General features: G+C 28.8%; 1 protein-coding gene and 1 pseudogene across 3 annotated transcripts; one reads left to right on the top strand and one right to left on the bottom strand.

Moving 5' to 3' along the window:
- Positions 1–2,613: 2,613 nt before the first annotated feature.
- Positions 2,614–5,110, top strand: LOC111294601 (scarecrow-like protein 3 pseudogene; annotated as a pseudogene). Of its 2 annotated transcripts, none has more exons than XR_016327545.1 (2): positions 2,614–3,034; positions 3,535–5,110. The product of XR_016327545.1 is annotated as a scarecrow-like protein 3 pseudogene, transcript variant X2 (transcript). The 2 variants fall into 2 exon arrangements; XR_016327544.1 differs by having other exon boundaries at positions 3,428–5,110.
- Positions 5,111–5,983: 873 nt separating this feature from the next.
- LOC111294603 (uncharacterized) lies at positions 5,984–7,185 on the bottom strand. The gene is made up of 2 exons (XM_089743565.1): positions 6,813–7,185; positions 5,984–6,430 (listed from the first exon to the last, which is right to left on the bottom strand). Exons 1-2 carry the CDS (start codon positions 7,131–7,133, stop codon positions 6,290–6,292), a joined length of 462 nt encoding a protein of 153 aa, XP_089599691.1. The 5' UTR covers positions 7,134–7,185; the 3' UTR covers positions 5,984–6,289.
- Positions 7,186–17,266: the final 10,081 nt, after the last annotated feature.

The raw sequence follows: 17,266 nt of genomic DNA, 5'->3' as shown, positions 1-17,266 counted from the left end.
AGTGGATCTTGTTTCTCATCCGTAGATGTAGGTCAGTTGGACTGAACCACGTTTAATTGTTGTCTCTTATGCATTTGATTTATTGTTTGATTTCGCTTTCGCTTGTGTAATTGGATTGGAGGCTTTTAGCCCAACAAATGGTATCAGAGCTGTGGTGTTCCCCAACAAGTGGTATCAGAGTTAAAGGTTCGAAACGTGAGAAGAGTGGAAGATTCAAGATGTGGGAAAAGCCGATGGTTCGAGACATGTGAATAGTTGACAGTTTGAGATATGGAAAAAGCTTGGTTTAAGACATGGGAAGAAATAAACTTAGAGGAGCTCAATTCAAGAGAAGAGTTCGAGTTCGAGTTTTGAGGATTGAAGATCAGTTTGTATGAAGCGTGAAGATACAAGAGAAGAGAAGATGATTGTAAGACTTCTATTACAGGTGAAGCCAAGCATGTCTAGCATGAAGATAAATGATTGATGAAATTTGAGTCAAGGTGGAGATTGTTGGAAATATTGACTCAAATCCCATAAGAGATTTGTTTGAGATTTGTTAGAGATTTGTTTGAGATTTGTCAGATATTGCTTGATGGACAAGAAGACTTGCAAAAGAAGAATTTCAAGAGAAAAATGATTCTTAATAGGTAAGTTTGACTTGCAAGAGAAGAATTCTAAAAGGAAAAGGATTCTTAATAGGCAAGTTTGACTTATAGGAGAAGAATTCTAAGAGGAGAGGGATTCTTAATGGGCAAGTTTTTATGGTTATAAATAGGTGAAATCTCTACAGGGTTAAGTATGAGAAAAAGATGTAAGAGAGTTGTAGGATTTTGTGGGATAGACACCTTATAAGAGTATTGAGACTCTACGTCTTATGGATGTGTATGTTTGTTTGTGAGTGGATTAGAGGAGATTGAGAGGGTCCACATAGGTATGGTGTGTGAGAGCATATGGGTATGTGTTTGGTTATGTTGAAAGGGTGCACAAGAGTTTAATTTGTGTTTGTTTGGGTTGAGAATACTTCATAGGACTAGATGAGATTGAGAGTGTCTTATGAGTATTGATTGTTGAGTGAGGTTGATGATTTGATGTATGTTTGTAATTTTCTACAACTAGTGAATCTTGTTTCTCATCTGTAGATGTAGGTCAGTTGGACCGAACCACGTTAAATTATTATCTTTTATATATTTGATTTATTATTTGATTTCACTTTCGCTTGTGTAATTGGATTGGAGGCTTTTAGCCCAACAGGTTCGACGCAATAGCTGATTCATTCTCTCCATTTCTCTAGAGATATATGTAGTAGGGGCATAGCAGAGGGATGCATTGTGTACCTTCAAATCGTTGTTAATTTTTCTCCTTTTAGATCTTCAACACAAAGCAAAAAAATAAGCAGCTGTGTTGGCAGAATACAAACAAAAAGAAACAAGTTGGGTACCTCCATTTTCTAGTTTATACCAATGTATACTATGTTAATTACAGCATGCTAATCTAACATCTCGGACAAAAAAGTTAATGCTGTACACGTTTATTTATGTCTGATGCTGAAAGTGTGATGTTTTAATGTCCGTATTGGTATCAATGATGTTACATGATAGAAAATTTAATAGGCCTACTCTACTTATATAAAATTTACAGGTTCTATATTGTATTTCTCTTGGGAAAATGAACTAAATAAAGGGTGCAGCAACAAGTCATAAAGAAGGCTAGTTTTGCATTATGTAGTAAATTACGTGCATCAAATTGTCATTTCATTTAGCATTGTTAAAATTAAAGCTCAAGTCGCTACCAAACCCCTTGTGTCATTGCATCGCCATCCAGTTAAAGGATTTAGACCTTCTTCTTTTTTTTTGCAAATTGGGCAATTGCCTTTGCTTGTTTTCTTGTAGCAAATCATCTCTTTAAAGTGATGTGAGATCATTTATTTTAGATAGTACATAATTCAAAAGATTTACCAACTTTCTTACTCTTGATTTGGAGCATGTATAAGTTGAAAAGAGCAAAGACATAAAATTGCTTGCCACTAACACTGCTGTCATAACTAAGACCACAAACAATGGACAAAAGATATAAGAACAAAGTAGAGCAATCAAAATGGAGGTAAGTGAGCATCACATTTCCCACTAATAAGATTCCGCTAATCAAGTAAATGATGTCGTAAATCACTAAGCCATGATTACGAGGCATAATTTGGATCTTCATTACATGCTAAAAAGAACGATTCTAGCATTTTGAAGAAAACAAGGAAAGAGGCAAAGATATTCCAAACTAATCTCCCACCACCAGAGACCACACCATCACTAAAGTTAAATCTTCTATCTAACTTTTGTCTTTTCTTGAAACTTGCTTGTCTCTCTGTCTTAAAGCTAGAAGAAAGCCCTAAGTGGATGGTCTTTGGCTTTGAAAAGAGAACAAATAGTTGACTTGGAGGCACATGAAAAGGCTTCTTGCAATCTCCACTATCACCCACTAGGCAACAAGCAAGGGTGTTGTTTTGTTTCGGTGGGGCATGTTTGGCTTTGTGTTGTGTTTGACCATAATACCAAATTTGGCCGGTTCACATACTGACAAAACAAATCAAAGTTAGTGAGCGAAATAGAATGAAACCAAGGCAGATTTCTTTCTTTATTCCTAGTAAGAGATATAGTGACAAAAACATTTGTAGAAAGAGAAACCGTGGATCGAGAGAAGGAGCAAGTAGAAACAGAGCGGGCTCTATCTTTATGTATTTCAAGAAATTCCATATTCTTCTCAACCCTCGAAAAGACAAACAAAACAATAAGGACGGAAACAACTTCTTGTTGCCAAAAAAGCACCGGAAAAGTCCTTCAAGACAAGAGCTTTAATTCCAATTGACTCACTTTCCAACAAAACCATAAACCACCAATCAAACCTGCTTTTGGTGATGAAACAGCTCTGATGGTCCATGGATAAAGAGATTTTGAGTGACCAAGTTTTCCAATTTTCTTAAGGGGTCTTCCAGGAGTTTGATGAATTTCAAAACCCAGTTGGGAATTTTAATTTATTGGTCCGTTTGATCAGTCTTGCTCAGGTGAATTTGCTGTACTTTTACTGGTAATAACCTTTACCTGTTTCGTGATTTTTGCTGCTTAATCAGGTAGAGATTCTGTTATTTATCAAAATATGGATTATCCTTTTTTTTTTTTTTCTCTAATAGAAGTTTTCTTCAGTCTCCATTTGATTGCTGAGAAAACGTAGGAAACGGATGGAGAACTTTAACAATGTCTTATTGACAAGCATAGCACTTGAGCTTACTTTATGATTTTTGTCTAAAGATGAACGTGAAATTTCCTACCTTCTTGTCGAGTAGTTTGCAGTCAAGAAAATAAAACTAGGATTGCAGCTTAATTTTGTGATTGAGAGTAACAGGAAGTTTAATTGACTTCTTTCTTTTCACTTCTTGTTTTTTTTTTTTTTTAACAAGGAGACGATATAAAGAACAGAAAGAATGAAGTTTCACAATATCTCTCCATTTTGATTGATTTGGCGTCAAATGATTTAGGCATATGCTGTTCGCTGAATAATATACAGGAATTTTATTTTTTCTGGGGGGGCTTAGACTGCTCTGACTGTTAATGGAAGGAATGATTCAAGAGGGACCATCTTCTGTGACTCCATCACCACTTCAGGTCTTCCCCTGGATGCCACTATCTCCTGGTTTAGGATCCCCGTTCCCGTGGCTCCAGGAACTCAAATCTGAGGAGAGGGGTTTATGTCTGATCCATCTTCTTGTTGCATGTGCAAACCATGTCGCAGCCGGTAGTCTTGAGAATGCCAATATTGGACTAGAGCAAATATCCCACCTTGCCTCTCCTGATGGAGATACCATGCAAAGAATTGCTGCTTACTTCACCGAGGCCTTTGCTGACAGGATGCTTAAAGCATGGCCGGGTCTTCACAAAGCCCTCAATTCCACAAAAATATCATCAGTAACAGAGGAAATTCATGTTCAAAAATTGTTCTTTGAGCTATGCCCCTTCTTAAAGCTTGCGTACGTTATCACAAATCAAGCCATTGTAGAAGGTATGGAGGGGGAGAAAATGGTTCATATTATAGATCTCAATTCCTCTGAGCCCGCACAGTGGATCAATCTTTTTCAAACATTTAGTGCTAGACCAGAAGGGCCACCCCATCTGAGAATTACAGGCATACATGAACAGAAAGAGGTGTTAGACCAAATGGCCCTTCGGTTGACAGAGGAAGCTGAAAAATTGGACATTCCATTTCAGTTTATCCCAATAGTATGCAAGTTAGAGAATCTTGATCTAGAAAGTTTGCGCGTCAAGACTGGAGAAGCTCTTGTAGTCAGTTCTGTCCTTCAGCTGCATACTCTCCTAGCCACTGATGATGAAATGCTTAGAAGGAACATCAACACCCCATCCATGTCTAAGAACCTCAATACTAATCGATCACACAGAGTCTTGCAGATGAACCAACGTATTTTAGGAGAATGGCTTGACAAAGAACCAGTCCATATATATAGCCCAAGTTCTGACTTGACAACACCATCACCATCATCTCCGCTTTCCCTAGCTCCAGCACCGAAAATGGGGAGCTTTCTAACTGCTCTTCGGGCACTGTCACCAAAACTGATAGTTGTAACCGAGCAGGAGTCCAACCATAATGGCCCTACTTTAATGGAGAGGGTAATGGAAGCATTAAATTTCTATGCTGCACTCTTTGATTGCTTAGAGTCTACAGTATCAAGAGCACCTCTAGAGCGACAAAAGGTAGAGAAGATGCTTTTTGGAGAGGAAATTAAGAATATTATAGCATGTGAGGGTCTTGAGAGAAAGCAGAGGCATGAAAAGCTTGAGAAATGGATTCTGAGACTTGAGTTAGCCGGCTTTGGAAGGGTGCCTTTAAGCTACCATGGCATGTTGCAGGCAGGAAGATTGTTGCAGACCAATAACTATGATGGTTATAAGATAAAAGAAGAGAATGGGTGTTTGTTTATGTGCTGGCAAGAAAGACCTCTATATTCAATGTCAGCCTGGGGATTTAGACTGTAGACGGTATGATTAAGATTGTTACGCAATTCTCGAGTGTGCTTGTTTCCTCCTTTTTCTTGTTCTTCTCTCTGTAAAGAATATTAAGTTTTTCTTTCTCTGCAATCTCATAGTGTTCCAACGAAAAGTCAGAGCTAATTTCACGTTGACTCCTAGGGTTTCTCTTTGTTTGTTTGCTTGTTTAATTGCCCTTATACTTTCTGTATTTACTTTTAAAATTTAAGTATATCTGATTCGTGTCCTTGGGCTGCTGCCTTATATAGTCCATGATATTTTAGGCATTCTTATTTGCAGAAATTTGACGGGAGACTTTGAGTCACTTCATAATCTCATAAAATTTCATGTTCATTGATGAGGGAATTAATTTTTGAGTAAGCTTATCCATACCAGTTCTCCTCTGTTCTATTATTGAATCCTTTCCACTTTGTTTTATATGTATTCCATATCGTGAATTCCTTAATTTGTTTTCTAGAAATGCTACTATGCTTCATCCAGTAATCATGTGGACACAAACTTTCCCTGGAGTCAACATGACCTAAGAAATTAACTAGCCAATTGACAAATCAGATAATACTGAAACTCTAGCATTGGAAGGTTGGAACATCTCTGGTAGGAATCCTATATGTCGTCCATTGTCTTGGAAATTTACAATAGATTTCTTATGCATCCATAATTAATAGAAATGATATTAACATTCTCCTTCTTGTCAATAGGAGAGAAACGCCCAAAAGCAAGTAGAGATGACCGAAGCAAGAAAATAAAAGATAATTCCATGCAAGCATATAATTGTTTCGGGTTTTACCATTCCTCTGGCTCAGGATCTGGTTTAAGCAATGCAATGCAGCTTCAATAGGGAGAGTTTGGGAGCCCGTCATATATGAATAAATGAACTACTAATTCACGAAACAAAGTTTTATATATATATATATATATATTTATTTATTTATTTATATAGGCTTTAACATTGACGGTAGCTAAGCAAACCCCATAAACTGGAGTTCCAAATTTACCAGTTTTCCCAAAACGCTCAATGCAAAGATTACTACATTCATCTTGTGTGCAGCCAGGGTTAGGAAATGATTGCTCACAATCTGAGCTCCGTCCAATTATAAGCCCATTGCCTGTATTCCTAAAACCCGTGATTAATGATTATTTCTGCAAATAATATAAAGGTTCATTTCTTACAGTTCTATTTTTTTTTTTTTCAGAAAGCAAATTTTCATTCTTCCCGATGGATCTTTCTATGAGTTTATCTACGCTCTGAAAATGCTGGCTGCCTACACTTCCCTCTTGGGCCGGTTTCGAGTACGTGGAAGCACAGGTTCTTGCACTATTTCCTCCAAAGAAATAACGTCAACATCATCACCATCACCCTCACCCTCTTCCTCTGCTTCCCTTATTGCTTGATTAATAGTAAGCTGCACCACAAGAACATGAAATGCAAGATTACGAATAATACTACGAGTAGAGTAAATACTTATAACAAGAAAAGCAGAAAAGGGAGCATTATTCAAAGCATAAATAGTGACTACCAGTAAATATTGAACAAAACCATCTGGCATTTTTATCAAACACCCAATGGGCATTAAAATTACATACCCCTAGAATTTCCAATCCCCATAACCTATAAAACTGATTCAAAAAGACCAGAATTTTGTGCGGTCCAAATAAGCCCTCCACATTAAGCAAAACGCAAAATTTCCAAAAAATTAAGCACCCAACTCGAAATATTGGAGAATTCAAAAATCCCATAAAAACCTACACGATAAGGAGGAAAAAACAAGATTTTTAGATTCTTACAAATTCGAGGAAGTCTCTGTCAAGCTTATCAGCAATCTTGATAGAAGTGAAGATGGTAACGGCCAGGAGAGACAGCGGAAACACCACCGCGAACACGTAACTACTGGTGTTGGCACCTACACGTGTCACCACCGCCATCCCTCTCTTTTTCCGGTGAGATAGGTGGCTGGAGAATGCAACAGCCGCAGGAGTCGGCACGTGCAGAAATCTGAAGGATGCATGTGCGATTGGGGGATAAAGAGCGAGAGAGGGTGAGAGTGATCTGACGGTGCTGCTGATGGAGAAACTCGCCATCGCTTTTCTTGGAATTTTTGATATCATTTCCTTGCATTTTTAGGTCAAATTACGAAGTTGGTCCCTTGCTCATCCAAAACTAAAAATTTAATTTTTATACGGGTATATTTAATAATTTTATATTTTATATTTTATAAAATAATAAAAATTTTTATATTTATATTTTATTTTATATAAAAGTTATGTATTATAATTTATATAAAAAAATGAAATACATTTTTTGTTTATGATAATACATATATACATTTTTTAAAATTTAACATGTTATTTTTAATTTTTTTCATATCATATTCATATGATGTCATTACGACATGTTTTGAATTGTTTGATTTAATTATGAATAAAATTTTTTTGTTTGGTCATATTTATTCACCGTTTTTTTGTTGCAAAAAATTATCAAATTAAAAAATAAAAGAAAAGAAAAAACAATTAGGGATGAGATGTATATATCTTAATTGGCCTACTTTTTTATAAACCTAATAAAAAAAATGAAAAACAAAAAAAGTGTAAAAAAGATAAGTGAAAGATTTACTAAAAACGAGTTAAAAAAAAAAGTAGTAGAAGGTGTTACATTGGCATCTAATATTGAACTTAAAATAAAAACTTTTTAAATTAAGGTCAAAAGAATTATTTTATTAACAAAATATATATATGTACAAAATTAAATAAATAATAAATACTAAATATATATATAAGGTCATAACAAAGCATCGTAAATATACTTATGACTCGATCTAGCCTTTTTAAAATAATTCTATTTATCTCACTTAAATCTCGATTTTAAAAATCACTCTTTTATCGAATTAAGATGAATTGAAACCCATGGATATGAATTATTTTAACATCTTCATTAATTGGCACCTTGCGATGCAAAATTATCTTATTAAAGAATACAAAAAAGAAATGAAAGTTAAAAAACTCAAAATGGGTGCCACATGGACATATTCATAGTTTTTTTTTAATATATAAAATTACTTCCATTAAAAAGATAAAAAATGAAAAATGAAAAAAATGAGAAAAAATGAAAGTAAAAAAATAAAAAAAATGTTGTTAGAGTATTACATGAACATTCCAAATGAGTGGGATTTATTGAATACATTATTTTATCATTGTTATGAATTTGTCTTTTTTGTTGTAAAATTTATATAATAGAAAATTGAAAGAAAAAAAAAAACAAATTGAGGTATCATGTGAGCACTTATATTTATTTTTTTTTACAAAAATTTATCTAAAAATAATCTATAAAAAGTAAAAGAAAAAGAAAAAAAAAGGGGAAAATGTAAATATAATAGATGGACCCATATTAAAGAAATTTATATAGCAAAAAAATTTAGAGTAAAATGAATCAAATTTATATCATAGATGGACCCATATTAGAAAAAAATTAATATTATTTTTTCAAAAATATTATATATTTTTGAAAAAGAAAAAAAGGAAAACTAAACAGAAAAAAGAAAAACAAAAAAAAAAAAAAAGAAGTAAAATGGCTTAACATGGTATATTCTTGATATTAAGCGGGACTAAAAAACCTAAATTAAAAAGTATTTATTAAATATAAAAAAAACAAAAATAAATAAATAACATGTGACAAACATTAGTATTAATTGGGTTCAAAAAAAATAAAATTTAACTAAAATCTTTATTAAATATTTTTCAAAAAAATTTAAAAAAAGATAAAAATAGAAAAGAAAAAATTTATATAAGTGGATCCACATATGAAAAATAAAATCTTAAAAAAAATTTATAATTTAAAAAAAGAAAAAATTTAAAATGGGTAAAAAAGGATAGCAAAAAAGAAAATTTGTTACAGGTGGATCTCGTACATAAAAATATAATATTTGAAAAGATATATTTTTTTATAATTTTAGCAAATATCCATTAAATATTTTTTAAAAGGAAAAAGTTCAAAAAGATTAAAAACGAAAGAGTAAAAAAAAAATTGGTATAAGCAAGTCTTACACATAACAAGTAAAATCTTTTAAATATATATTTTTTATAATTTTTAAAAAATCTAAAGAAAATCTTTACTAAATATTTTATTTAAAGAGTTAAAAAAGATAAACAAAAGTAAAAAAATAATATAAGTATGATCCCATACATAAAAAATAAAATATTTAAAAATATATAATTCATTATTTTAAAAAAATTATTAAATATTTTTTATAATAGAAAAGAGTAAAAAAGGATAAAAAAGAATAGTAAAAAAGAGAGTTGGGTATAAGTAAGTCCCACACATAAAAAAAATCTTTAAAAATATATTATTTATAATTTTTAAAAATATTTATTAAAAATTATTTAAAAAAGAAAAAGTTTTGCTATAAGTGGATCGAAAATAAAATCTTTTAAAATTATAAAATATATTTTTAAAAAATATTTATTCAATATTTTTTAAAAAAAGTAAAAAAAATGAAAAATGAAGGGATGACACTTTGTGGGCTATGGCCCATGCATAAAAAATAAAAACTTTGAAAATATATTATTTATAATTATAAAAATATTTATTAAAATTTAAAAAAAAAGTTAAAGAAGGTAAAAAATAAAAATAAAAAAAAGTTTGGTATAAATGGATCCACACATAAAAAAATCTTTCAAAACAAATATTTTTTATATTTTTAAATAATATTTATTTAATATTTTTTAAAATGTAAAAACGAAAAACAAAATAGCAAAAAAAAAAAAAAAGAAAGAATAACACATGGTAGGCTAAGGGGTGTCCATACATTGTTAAAATTAATTATATAGATTTAATCAAATTTAATTGTTACACTTAAATTTTACAAAATCACCGTTAAGGTGCTAACGTCATAAAATTTTTTATTATGTGATTAAGAATCCTAGGGTGTATTAGTAGATTATTAAACTTTTAATTTTAATGATCAAGGATTAAATCTCGATAACTTTAATTATAAAAAAAAATTATCAATTAGAAAGTTGATTTAACTTTATCTAATCACATGAGCTGTCATGTTCAATTTGATTTTTTTTTTTTTATATTTTTTTGGTCTATAAAAAGGTATAGTTCTTAGGGGGAGAGAGGAGGTCTGAGCTCAATATCATGGTCCCATGTCCTCTTTAAAGCTTCATTCCTATTTATTTTATCTTTTTTTATCTTTTTTTTTCCTTCATTTTTTCTTTTTTAACCCAATCTCGACCTTGACTTTTGAACTCCAAAATTTAAAATTCATCCAAATCAACCATCAACCTTTGTCACCTTCCTCTCCTTTAACCTTTAGTCAAATCTTTTCACCTTGATTCCATTAAAAGACTTGCCTTTCTCTCTCTCTCTCTCTCTCTCTCTCTTTCTTTTTGGTCTCATATTTGTTAAAATATGTTTTAGTTTTAAAAAATTAATAAAATAAACTAAATTGACTTTTTTTGTCATTATTATGTTTTATTAATTATTTTAAATCATATCTTCTTGATGTGACAGGGTTTGTATATGAGGTAATGTGTTTAAGGAAGTGAAGTTTTTAATTTAGATTTTTATTTTAAGTTTTTATTCTTTAAGTATCAAATTGATACAGATGATATAGTTTAAGTGTCAAATTTTTATTTAATTTTTTTTTATTTTGAAATGTTCATCCACTACATAGATTTATTATACTATTTTATCCATTTCTTACAATTAACAATGCCTCAAACCAAATCAAAATTCCATTTAAACTTTGTATTGTTATAGTTTAAAGATTTGTATAATTGCTTTTCAATTTCCTTCCATTGAAAAATAATGTGAAAACTTTCTGGTAATTAATCCAAAAAATTTGAAATACACCTATATGAAAATTACTTTTCCTTTTATTTTCACTAATTGATGGACACATGCATGCATCACACGTGCTATTTATATATTTAAAAATTAAAGTGAAGATAATTTTTTTTAGTAATTTGAGTTTGCTAAATATTAAGCATAATTTTAAATTATTTTTATAAATTCTAAAATTAAAATTTATCATACATATATGTTCACAATTTATTCAACTATGATACCTCAATTTTATATCAAGATATTTTGAGTATTTATTATGATATATAAGTAAAGACTTAAATCAATACTTGTGAAGCACATTTTGTTAGATGAAACTGTGAGACCTTCGGCTAAAATAGATAATACATCATACAAGTGCATATTATAGGAGCTACTTTTAGAATCTTGAGAGAGCTAAGTGCTACACCATAGGACTACCTTAGAATCTTAACATTTGGTGTGATCTTGATTCTATGCACTTTTTTATTGAGTTTGATAGGAATATCAAGTTTTAACGGGTGAGTTTGTGACATTTTAATACCGTGTCAAAATGTTTTAAAGATCTTTCATGATATATAAATAGAAACTTAAACTCATACTTGTGATGCAACTTTTATAGCATAAAATAGTGAAAATATTTGTATCAAAATGAATAATACTTCACAAGTTAGATACAAGTCTTCATAATAACAATAGATTAAAGTTTATTAATAATTAATGAAAGTTGAATACCATGATTCATTTCCATAAAAAGAATGATTAATACTTAAGTATTTTTTATGATATCCATGAATAGGGGATCAACTGACGTTAGTGTAAGTGATACATACTTTTTTTTTTTAATCTTTAGATCAAAATTAAATTTATAACACTTATATTTAATGTCGATACCAATTTTGTCTCGAAAAATAAATGTTAATCAATTCTCAATTTTTATTTGGATTTATTTAGATATTTGATTAAACTTATTATGAATCTAATTTAACTTATTATTATTATTATTATTTATATTTCTTTTCCTTTTTTCTTTTTTTTTTCTTCCTTTTCTTTCTTATTCCTTGAAGGTCATAGGTGCATCTATTGCACCATATACAAGTTGCTTTGCCACTACCTAATTTTGCAAAAAGAAAAAATTATGAAGCCAAAATTCTTCAATGATGCCTCAAAGTCCTTAAGTGGCTTGAAAAACAATATCAACTTTGAAAATTTAAAATTTCAATATAAAAAAATCTAGGATTTGAATTCTAGAAAACTTTATAAATAGAGCTCGTGTCTTGTGAGCAAAAGAGGCAGACAGAGAGAAAAAAACCTAAAAGATATAGACATTTCCAAACTAACACTGCTTTCAGTCGGTATCTGCCCAATGCCTATACAACCCCCTCATTAGTCCTGCCATGCATAGTTTTTTATTTAGCACTTATTGTGCACCAGCCCTACACACTAGATTCCTCTTTAGCACTAGCCTAGCACCAGCCCCATATTAACTTATAATCACCTTGTGTGAGCCACCCTTGTACACACAGAGACCACCCACCCAAGACTCCCACCAATAATATCAAAATCCATTTTGTCAGAACCAAAAAAAAAAAAAAAAACAAATAAGGAAACCACAATCCTCAAAGTTGTGAGGAACCTCAACACCAAAAAAAAAAAAAAATGGTGTTTAACCAAAACTTTAGGCCTCAATCTATTGCATTTAAGGCCACTTCTAGGAAAATGAAGGTCAAATTAGTGTTTAGGGAGTTGAAATAAGTATTTTAAAATTTTTAAAAATTTGTTTGACCCCCCTTAATGGTGGCTGGCAATGGCACTGGTTGTGACGACGGCCCAAAGTTGCCAGATTCTTGGTATTCTTAGAGAGAGAAAAAAGTAAAAAAAATGAAATAATTTTTTTTTGGTTTTTATATAGAAAAAAATGAAAATGAGGTTGTTTTGTCCTAAGAGGATCCACTAGTCGATTCGACCTGGACCTGAGGTTCGTGCACTTGACCCACTACTTGACTTGTTATTGTTTCCCTAAATCGGTCCAACTAAACCACTATTGAATCAGACGAACCAACTGTGAGTTATTTCAAATCACTAGGTAGGCCATTCTAGATTGGCCCAACCCACTTGGAATCACTTTAGATTGCTTTAGATTGCTTTAAACTGCTTTGAACAGGTTGAACCGACCCTGAACCTTTGATTAGAGTGACCAGGTGCATTTTAGGTATTTCTATCATAATTTTTTTTTTTTTTGCTCAAAATTTTAAATATATTTTTATTGTTTAATTTTTTATTTTTGAGGTATTTTTATTTTGTTTTTGTGTAAATTTTTTATAGGAAAATAAAATAAATGGTGGAAAATATTTAGAAAAAATAAAATATTTTTTGGTTGAAATTGATTAAAATAATTGCAAGAAAAATAAACTTAGGAAAATTTGAAATTGTAATTTTCTTTTAAATACTTTTTAAAAAATAAATAAAAAAATAAAATGAAATAATGAAAATACAAATTTTGATGAACAAGAATAAATAAAAATATAAAAAAGAAAAAAATAATAAATAAAATAATAAAATAGCAATCAAGTCACAAGTGGTGATTTTATTAAAAATATTCATGCAAAGAAATTTTTTAAAATATTTTAAAGGTATTAGAAATGTTTTAGAATTTTTTAAACACAAAAATATAAATAATAAAATAATGATAAAGTCAAAAATGGTGATTTTATTGATAGATTTTCTCGAAAATTTACCTAAGTGTTGGGATTATTTTTGAGAACTTTTCTAATAAAATAAATATAATAAAATAATAATAAAATCACAAGTGGTGATTTTATTAAAAATATTCATACAAAAATTTTTTCTAAAATATTCTAAAAGTGTTGAAAATATTCAAACATAAAAATAATAACAATAATATTCACTTTGAATAAGTAGCAAGAATTAGATAAATACATAATAATAATAATAATAATAATAATAATAATAATAATAATAAAAATTACAAGTGGTGATTCTTAAAAAGATATCTTTCAAAATTTTACCAAAAGTGTTGGTAAGATTTTTGAAAATCTTTTTAATAAAAAATAATAAAATATAAAGTATTTAAATTGTCAAGGTAAGTAAAATTTTATAATAATAAAAATCACAAGTAGTGATTTTATCAAAATTTCCTAGGCAAGTAATTTTCTCATAATATTTCAAAAATATTGAAAATATTTTGAGAATTTGACCAATAAAATTCTTACTTACTTTAATAATATAAACAATAAATAAATGTTTTAAAGTTAATTAAAATTTTTATTGATAATAAAATTAAGAAGAAATTAGAAGTGGCGACTTTCTTATAAATTTTTAAGAAGCATATTAAAAGTGTTGGTATAAGAGGATTATGATTTACTTTAAAAATATTAAAATGAATTAAATGACTAGGTCTCTTTAAAAAGAAAGTGATTTCTTTGAATATTTTTAGAGTGAAATTTTTTTTAAGTTATACTAAAAATGTTAGGAATAATTTAGAAAATTTTCAATAATAAAAATATAATAATAAAATAAATATTAAGTAAAAAACTATTCAAACAATAGTATTTTAGAATTTTATAAAATTAATTGGTATTATTTTCATATAGGTACTGTTGGGGTGGCATAATCTTCTTCACATGCAATTGTGTTTCCAAATTCAACTTTAAATTCATAGACCAAACAATAAGATTGGTGGTTAATCACATCTTAATAAAAAAATTAATGACAATTCTTGATATTTTACATTTAGTGATCGAAATTTTAAACAGATATATTATAACATTTAGCTATTTTGATCCAATAATAAAAAAAATACATAACATTTACATTAATGTAAATGAATCATTCCTCTCTTTCTCTCTCTCTCTCTCTCTCTATATATATATATATATATATATATATGACTTAAAAAATTGTTATCAAAATTTTATAAGAATTGTTTCGATCGTCATTTAATGAGTTAATTACTCAATTAATACTCAACTAAGCCATTTCTTTAGAAGTAATAGTTGCCTTGAAAATTACGCCCATAAAAACTTTGGGCGTTCCATTTATTAAAAGGGGGCCATTGGTTTATTATTGTCATTTCTAAGCCAGGTCTTGTCCCTTGTGCTTGAAAGAAATGTTTTTTTTAAACACAATCTTATGGCCTCTGCCTTATATGTAGCGTTTCATTATGAATATTCTAACTAGATAAATAAATAAAGGTAATCCCTGTTTCAATTGACTCCAATGTCTCAAACGGTTTATTTATTTATTTTTTATTGAAAAAATGTATGTATTGTGTTTATCGATTTACGATGTTTATAATCCACGTGATAGTAATCGTATTTCAAATGAAGTCTTAAAGAGAAATAAAATTAAAACACTTTATAATCACGATTAATTAACTTTTGAAAGAATAAATTGTTAATTCTCTAAACTATTAATAGTATTCGGGTTAATTGTTTTTTTAAAATTACAATTATAATTAAATATTATATTTAAATAATTAATTAAATAATAATTTATTATATCATAATCAAGTTATAATCATTAAATAATCAATTAATAAATTAAATATAACCAAATGATCGAACCCACATATAAAAAAATTTAAACTTAAAATTTCAAAATTCTAAAATCTGTTTCTTTATCATTAAGCCAATATCTCATTAGTTCAAATGAATTTTTTTTTTTCATTTGTAAAATTAATGCTTTAATATAAATAACGTTAAATTGTTTGTTTTAAAAAAATCATTTCACCTGAATTAGTAACAACTATTTCGATGTAAAATATTAATAAGTATTGTCTAATTAACCAGCAAAATAAGTCTTCCATCAATAGTTGGTGGGTGAAAAGTAACAAAAGCTTGGTAATACAGGAGGGTGAAAGATCTCTGGCCAAAAAAAACGAGGTGAAAGAGCTGGAGTGATGGGTGATATCAGGATATTCTTAGATTTTATTGAACTTAATCCTATTATTGACTGATTATTAGATTTTATTTGAATCTAATCCGTGGAGAATTGTTGACTGATTATTTATATGTCTTGTATTGATAATAATCTCAAATATTAAGTTAAGTTTATAAGTTGATATATGACCTATTTTCTTGAATATAGAAAAGAAATCCATAATATAATGTATGAATGAATGTTATGAATAATTATTTTCTTTATTTTTAAATAAATATTTAACAGCTACATACGTATTTAATTAGCTCTTATCAATCTTCATCTAATTTAGAATGAAACTCTCGAGGTCGTGTTTTAACATGATTCTAACCAAAAAAAAAAAATCGAATTCAATAAATTGAAGATAAAAAATTAGCGATAAAATTATTAATTTAATTAAAATATAAATATAAGAAATATTACTTAGTAAATAATTAATAATAATATTAATTAATAAATTATTATTTGTATTAATTAGGAGATTTATTTTTAACAACTTTGAATACACTTTGATATAGAGAAAATATATAAGAACTAAATGTCAATACTGTGGTGTTGACACATTGATGACAATAACAATAACAAATTTCTTTCTTCAAACATCAAGTTGCAGAACAGAAATTAATCTCTCTGATCATACACCACATGCAACAAGAAAATTGTGTGCCTGCTCTTTCTCTTGTTTCATTAGCTTAGTAAATCAACTAATATTAACTTAAAATAAATATCCATAGTCAGCCAAGGCCAACATTGTCATATGGGACATGTTTTATACATAAAATTGAAATTTCGTAAAACAATATTTTTAGTACCATTCCAATAAAAAAAAAAATTAAGATTAAAAAAATGATATATATTTAAGCTTAGACGTATATTCCGTGATAACTTCACGGCCAAAGTCTCCTTCACACCCTTTTGTACGGAACATTTATATAGGTTAATAAAATTTTATAATAATCATATCGTAATAGTGCTGTAGCGTAATTGTAATTGTAAGATAGGATTACATTAACAATATGCTAGAACATGAATGCTTGTAAAAGCCATTTTAGTATCTTTTGATTTCTTATTTTCGCAAAAAATGCTAATAACAGTCAAAATTATCACAGGAGCATATATAGGATTACAGAAATTTTATTTTGATAATGATCAACTTGTATAGTATATATCTTTTTTTTTTTTAATTTCAATAAAAATAATATTAAAATATTATCTCTATCTAATTTTATGTGATAGTGCTTATCGAAAAAATATAGGAAGAATAAGTTATTTATTAAACTAATGATCTGACTGACGTATTTTTGTATAAATAGGGTCACCTATTATCATTTTTTTTACACATTTTCTTCAGCTTTACATACTTTCTTCACATTACAAACAATGGGTGAAAAAAGCTTTATCAATGTTCTTAATATTTTTTCCCTGGTTTTTATTTTCTTTTTAACTATTTGTTCTGCTGATTTTTTTCCTGATCGTG

The sequence above is a fragment of the Durio zibethinus genome, chromosome 14, assembly GCF_047325235.1.
Source record: "Durio zibethinus cultivar Kanyao isolate XHJ-2024 chromosome 14, ASM4732523v1, whole genome shotgun sequence".
NCBI classification, from domain to species: Eukaryota; Viridiplantae; Streptophyta; class Magnoliopsida; order Malvales; family Malvaceae; genus Durio; species Durio zibethinus.
This window is presented reverse-complemented; position numbering and strand designations above follow the sequence as displayed.

Bases quoted from the DNA above. Each gene is read 5' to 3' on its own strand.
- LOC111294603 (XM_089743565.1), bottom strand. From the start codon at position 7,133: ATGATATCAAAAATTCCAAGAAAAGCGATGGCGAGTTTCTCCATCAGC. The intron at 6,431-6,812 runs GTAAGAATCTAA...CTTGTGGTGCAG, and splicing joins ACAGAGACTTCCTCGAATTT to CTTACTATTAATCAAGCAAT.